The sequence below is a fragment of the Leguminivora glycinivorella genome, chromosome 3 (genome assembly GCF_023078275.1).
Source record: "Leguminivora glycinivorella isolate SPB_JAAS2020 chromosome 3, LegGlyc_1.1, whole genome shotgun sequence".
Classification (NCBI taxonomy): Eukaryota; Metazoa; Arthropoda; class Insecta; order Lepidoptera; family Tortricidae; genus Leguminivora; species Leguminivora glycinivorella.
The window spans coordinates 8,219,548-8,226,035 of NC_062973.1; the positions used below are offsets into that span (position 1 = coordinate 8,219,548).

The 6,488-nt window shown below is 38.1% G+C and overlaps 2 protein-coding genes across 2 annotated transcripts; one reads left to right on the top strand and one right to left on the bottom strand.

Annotated features, from left to right (window-relative positions):
- The first annotated feature begins 1,517 nt into the window (after positions 1-1,517).
- Positions 1,518-3,821, top strand: LOC125224590 (protein asteroid homolog 1-like). The gene is made up of 2 exons (XM_048128005.1): positions 1,518-1,569; positions 1,918-3,821. The coding sequence occupies exon 2, from the start codon at positions 1,926-1,928 to the stop codon at positions 3,723-3,725; it is 1,800 nt and encodes a 599-aa protein (XP_047983962.1). The 5' UTR covers positions 1,518-1,569; positions 1,918-1,925; the 3' UTR covers positions 3,726-3,821.
- A 34-nt stretch (positions 3,822-3,855) lies between these two features.
- LOC125224591 (DNA excision repair protein ERCC-1) lies at positions 3,856-5,975 on the bottom strand. Its single transcript, XM_048128006.1, has 5 exons — positions 5,807-5,975; positions 5,650-5,717; positions 5,136-5,330; positions 4,376-4,561; positions 3,856-4,196 (listed from the first exon to the last, which is right to left on the bottom strand). Exons 1-5 carry the CDS (start codon positions 5,889-5,891, stop codon positions 3,921-3,923), a joined length of 810 nt encoding a protein of 269 aa, XP_047983963.1. The 5' UTR covers positions 5,892-5,975; the 3' UTR covers positions 3,856-3,920.
- Between the last annotated feature and the right edge of the window lie 513 nt (positions 5,976-6,488).

The following is a 6,488-nucleotide window of genomic DNA, read 5'->3' on the forward strand; positions in this document are numbered from 1 at the left end:
ATCGTACGACGTTTTTCAGTACAGATGAGCCTCCGAAGTTTCGACCTGGCATATAATGAACAACTTCTCGAACTAGTGCGTAAAAAAACGACCATCTGTACTGAAAAATTACTTTCATAATGTAGTTAGGACTACACTGTGTAGTTAGGATTAGGATCGTTTTTGATGAATCATGCACACGATAAGGTGGATGAAAATAAATAAGTTATCATAATTAGCTTCTTGTCACAAGATAATTACCAGAAATGTAACTGCCAACTGCCACAGACTAAAAACTCTACATTACCCATACGAGTCGGTTATTCCCCGACTAACATCTGTAGCTATCGGTGCGTTCCACTTTTGTTTTAGCATTGCGAAAAGTTTGTAGCCCTTTCGAGTACGGATTACCTAAAAATATAGTTTATTTTACGGTTAATAACTTATACGACCTTATACTTTGACGACCAGTCTGGCTCAGTGGGTAGTGACCCTGCCTGCTGAGCCGCGGTCCCAGGTGTATAAAGTAAACGTAATCCAATTTTGGCAAAACTCCAAATGTATAACCTAACCACAAAATTAAAATTTTGAAAAAACCCCAGACCGCGACATAGTGGACCAATTTTCATGAAACATGGCTAAGAACACTCCCGACTAACTCAGCTTTCAGGCAAAAAAAAACTAAATCAAAATTGGTTCATCCGTTCGGGAGCTACGATGCCACAGACAGACACACACACAGACAGACAAACAGACAAACAGACAGACAGACAGACACGTCAAACTTATAACACCCCTTCGTTTTTGCGTCGGGGGTTAAAAACTAAGAAGCAGAAATTGGAACGCAGCTTTCTGCGAATAAAATAACTTGATAACAAATAGGGTATATGTATATGATGCCCTTTATTGCGTACAAATCATACATTGCTTGGCCAGTTCATCTTGTGCGACCGAGCGTGCTTAGATGCATCAACCATAAAAAAATTCTAAAACTAAACTCAGTGCGACATTGATTTAAACCAGAAAAAGATTGTCTATAAAAGTAAGTACCCACCAGTGCATTTCTATTTATCAACAGTATCAACACTAATAAAAGTAATAACAAAGTAGATGTTATTCAAATTATTAACTAGCTGCTTGTGAAAATCAGAATAGAACTCTTTCCCACCTGCCGTTATAACTATTCTCAAATTTAAATTTAACTTTATGTATCACAAAAAACATACTTGACCATTTCTAATTGTTTTGTGAAGTTGATTTTATTACGGATATAAAATTTTTTCATCACATTCCCAAAGTAAATGTGCAATTGCACGCAGGCGGAGCGTTGCAATAAACGATATTGATTGATTGATTGAGTTATAGAAAAATCGTTCTCCCTAGTTATTAAATTTCAAATAACGTACCTATTTAATTTTATTTTATCTCCATTGGTCGAAACCAGGGGCGGCTCACTCCGCGATCCTTTCGCCGCGCTACAAGTACATGTCGGCGGCCGCAAGTTCGCGGCCCATTCAGTGGCGACGACCTTCGCGCGGCGCAATAGAATTCAATGTCGTCTGCACGCGTGCGGTCCGTTTGTTAATGTAGGTAAGAATTTAGAATGGCGGCGTTTTGTGAACATCAAAGAGTGAGCCTTCTGTACTTGTACTATTATATATTCTGTGTCGAAACGTCAGAAAAATGTTAAGTAATTGCATTCGACCCGAGTGACTTTAGGTATATCTTAGAACTCTTACCGTTGAACTTTTATGGAATTGACTTCTCTTTGCAATTAATTTTGTAGGTGGGTAGTGATATGTACATAGACACAACGTAATAAATAAAAAAAAGTCAACACATTGTATAGGTAGACACTTAAATAAATCACAAAACGGCCAACTCACATGACTGATAAGCGGCGAAATTGTGACGAAGTTGTGTTCCATCCTGTTTCAGATATCAACATGTGGATAAAATCATTCTCCTCATTTGTAGAATCAAATGAGTTGACTCCATTCGCGCTGCACGATACTTCCGTCGTGGTGGACGGCCAAAACTTCTTCTACAAAACCTACGAGCAGTCGGGCTTGGCCACCGCGTGCGGGATAGAGGGCGACCGCTACGCACGCTACCTCAGGCATTACCTCGGCATGTTCCAGAAAGCTAACGTTACATGCTATTTCTTATTTAAAGGAGGCCATGAAAACCTGGAAAAGAGACTCACATATAACAATAATAACTGGCCAGCTCAACCCGTATTCATGAAGGAAATTTATAAAGAAATATTAGAAGAGATGGGTTTCCGATATGTCGTCTGTGAGTACGAAAGCAAAAGGGATGTAGTCGAACTGGCCCAAAATTTAAACTGCCCAGTAATAAGTCGCGATATTGAATTCTGCTTCTCGGGACTTAGGTATGTACCGAGTACAACCCTGAAATTTGATACACGTCAAAACCGCATTGATTGTGGTTATTTCTTGTTGGATGACTTTCTCGCAAAATACCGTTTGACAGAAGATAAACTGGCAATTTTTATAGCACTGCGGAATGAACGATATATTCCAGGCGATATGTTTTTGAACTTTTTTACATACTTGAAAGCGCCTCTCATACCTTATCATTGTAATAAGCACCTGATAAAGTATCTCTCAGTATACAATAGGGAAACAGTTGTCAGAACTATCTTTAAGTTCATATCTGCTGAAGACAAGAAGATTTTTATTGAAGAAGAAGCGAATGCGCGGCAACTGATAAGGCGGCGCGAGAGTGGCGGGTTTGGGGCGGCGTGCGCCGTGCAGCCTCGCGCGGCACGCTTCGCGCGCGCCGACCCGCGCTGGTTCGCTAAAGGTGTCGCCTCCGGATACGTCCATATCAACTACATAAACCTTTATCACTCTCGAGTTTACTACGGAGCTGGACCAATTCCCGGATTTGATAACCCGATACTTATATCACTGGATATTATTTACTATGCATATGACTTGTTGACGGACTTTAAAAACGGAGGGTTTACATTAATTTATGAAATGAATGCGTCAGACGAGGAGAAACAGATGATGGAGGTAGCTAGGACACATAACATATCGAGACCAGCTTACGACGCGGAAGGGTGCGTGTTTGAGAACGGGTGGGAGTCGGTACGAGCGTTAGGGCTCTTGGAGCACTTTGCGCGCTCGACGCTTCAACTGGAAAGTCTGCAGCGCCTGGAGCTGGCGCCGGAGCCGGCGCGGCTGGTGCTGCTGGCGCTGGCGCACTACTCGCGGCGCCGGCCCGCGGCGCCCGCCGCGCTGCCCACCGCCGTGCTGCTTACATACGTCATGCTCGACGTGATCGACGACAAACCAAATAATAATTCTGCGAAGCCCTTTTTCGACAGGAAGCTAATCTTCGACTCCACGTTGGACAGCTTCGACCCCACTCCGGCTGAATGCAGGGTTGCGGCTGCCGTAATGAAGAAATATTACCTCAAAGTTCCAGACGACGACTTCGCACTCCTAGACCAGAAACTGCTACATGCGTTGGCAGAGTTCCAATCGTGCTTGTTGCAGTTGTCTGCGCTAAACGCGTTGTGCGGCGAGGAGCTGCCGCCGCCGATGTTTTCCAGAACCTTCAGCGGCACACTGGCCTATAACCTTCTTTACGCCGCAACTCGAGCCTCAAACCACCAACTCTTCCTAGACAACCTGTTAACCCCTGCTCCTACTGTCCACGCCTTGTATAAAAAACTCTTGGATATTTATAATGATATCATGAATTTTAATTAGCTCTTGCAAGAGACTTTTAATGGTGATATTTTTTAATTTATTTGCATGACCACATAATCATATTTTTAGTACTGATTTTGACAAATATTTTTTATACTTACGTAAACTTTAATTCAAGTAATAAAAATACTTTAATTAAAACTTCATTTATTATACCTTATTATTACCATCTTAGTAGTTCAGCAAAATTATACATCAACTTTCAGGAACTTTAGCTTCATCTTCGATTTTTTCAATATCTTCAATACTTATATCTCCCGAAAACTCATCAGTAATGACACTGCCCTTTTTCAAGAAAGGTTCATGCAATGCTTTATACAGTTTTTTAGCTTTAGTAGCCCCAAATCCCGGGCATTCTGCCAGCCTACTCTCAGTTGCTTTGATTATGTTGGCTAGAGTGCCAAATGTTGTTAGTAGTGTCATGGCATCTGTTTTGTTGACTGGCTTTATTGAAGACAATGCATTAATGATCTGAAACAATACATATATTTTTTTTAAATGTAAAAATAATCCCAAAACTATTCTTACTACTTAGAATCATATTAAATTTATAAATCACACAAATATTAGTTTAAATCAGTAGGTACACTAGCTAGACAGTTTCCAACCCCTTTACCATGGAAAGGTTAAATTTTATTTTCTAAATTTACCTTCTGATGTGGATCATTCTCAATCTTCTCCATGATCCTATCAGGTGGCTTGTTCTCATATATCTTGTAGTTCTCAATGATTTTAGCCGCTTCCTCAGGGCTCCACGCCAGCATGAGGGTCATATCTGTCAGGAGGCATATCCTTGTTAGGTTTTTCAGTGCTGAGTGGGGATCTTTCAGGTCAACCTTAAAGATAACATGGGTTAAGAATGTTAAACTTAGCAGATATAAAGATGCAGTTCCAGTACCGTAGAGTAAATGTATACATTAATTACAGTGTAAATCATATATGTACAGTTTATCAGTTTATGTACTGTGTTCCTGAATTTAACTAATAGTAACTTAAATGAGCATTTCTTTTTTTTTTGCCAAAATTTTTTTTTATTGTTTTAGGGAATTTTAGGTCAATTGTACTCAGAATCACGAGTACTTTCAATCTCACTGGGAGACAAAAAGTGTTCCAGAATTTCCATACATTTTTGTTACTTTCCTCTTTTGTTACCCCATACAACATGTACGTAAAATGGTAACAAAATAAGAAAAAATCGTATGGGAAATTTTTTTTAACTACTAGGATTGAAAAGGCTAGTAATTCTGAATAGAATTTTTTTTAATATCACACTTCATAAAACTTGCAAAAAAAAGAAATGCTCAAATAACTTTGAACACTGACAGCACAGGAATCAATATTACTATAATTATATCAAAACTATAACTACTAATAATTTTGTATGTAATATTAGTAATTCAACTTCCTTACCTGAACTAAAAGAACTCTCAGCTCATATTTCTTTCCTAATTCCTTTAATCTGTTGTTTATATAATCAGGGTTAAGATTGTGGTACCTCACTGAGAGAAATAGCACACAAATAGTTTTACCTATTTCATAATCTGGAAGTATATCATCATATTCCCATGGGACACTGGTCACAAACTTTAACAATGGGTTGCCACGCTATAAATAAACAAAATACCAAGTAAGTTAATATTAAATACCTAAAAAGCATCTTTTTTCAAACAACAAAGAACGTGATGATTTTTTAGGAACATTCTTGCAGAAAATCACATAAATGGCAAAGTAAGCTCAAGAAGTCTCGTGTCACTGTGGGTACCAAGACAACTATAATATCCATTAGTTAGACAGGCACAAATTTGTGCTCATGTGTGCATACCGGACCGAGGTTCATTGGTTTCACAGACAGGGTCACCACTACTCGCTACGCCAGACAAATCGTCAAAATGACATGTATACACTGCTTAAATATTAGACTAACCTGCTTTTGATTTACTAATACACAATGAGTTTTAGAAGATGCTGGTTTTGGCGCTCCTTCTGATGTACCTGACAAAAATTAAAATCATATTGTATTTAGCAAAAACATTTTATACGACATGATAATTAAGTGATGAATTTTTACAAGTGCAACTTACTTGGCTCATCCAATTTCGATTGCTTAGGAGCCGTTGGTTCACTAATTTCTGCCAAAATGTCGTCAAAGCCATCCTCAAGCTCCATTTTGTTGAATTTATATTAATTATTAAAGTTTTTCTTCAATAAACTCCTTTAACAATTCTTAAAAACCGGCGAACTCTTACTTGATTCTTAAAGTTTTGACATACTATTGACGGAAAGATGACGGTATCTTTTGACATTAGATACATTTATAAAGATAGCAGCAATAATCTCTCTGATTACTCATCAATTCACTGTAAATTTAGTAAGCATTCACAATAAATGCAAAATGAAAAATCATATTTATTTTGTATTAGAAATAAAGAAAAAAATTTATAAAAGGATATCTTGGGAATGGTATCAAACTTCGTAAATACTTACACATTCCGAAACCAAACTAAAAGTGATTTATTACACTCCTAACCACCTCCACACCAACTAAATTGTGTATAATCCTTAAAAAAAATAGTTATAGATTAGAACTTAACAAATGAGTATTTCTACTCAACAAATATAAATTCGATTCCTTAGGTTTTGGTCTGGAGGGACTGTATTTAAAATATATTTACTCAGATTCTAAACGCTCCCTTATTCTAACCTAACTTCTATTTCACAGAGAACCTCCTAGGGGTTGGTCTGTGTTCTATTTGAACTTTGATT

Coding starts and splice junctions, on each gene's coding strand:
- LOC125224591 (XM_048128006.1), bottom strand. CDS start 5,891: ATGGAGCTTGAGGATGGCTTTGACGACATTTTGGCAGAAATTAGTGAA. Junction 5,718..5,806: donor ATCGAAATTGGATGAGCCAA/GTAAGTTGCACT, acceptor AATTTTTGTCAG/GTACATCAGAAGGAGCGCCA. Junction 4,197..4,375: donor AGAATGATCCACATCAGAAG/GTAAATTTAGAA, acceptor GTATTGTTTCAG/ATCATTAATGCATTGTCTTC.
- LOC125224590 (XM_048128005.1), top strand. CDS start 1,926: ATGTGGATAAAATCATTCTCCTCATTTGTAGAATCAAATGAGTTGACT.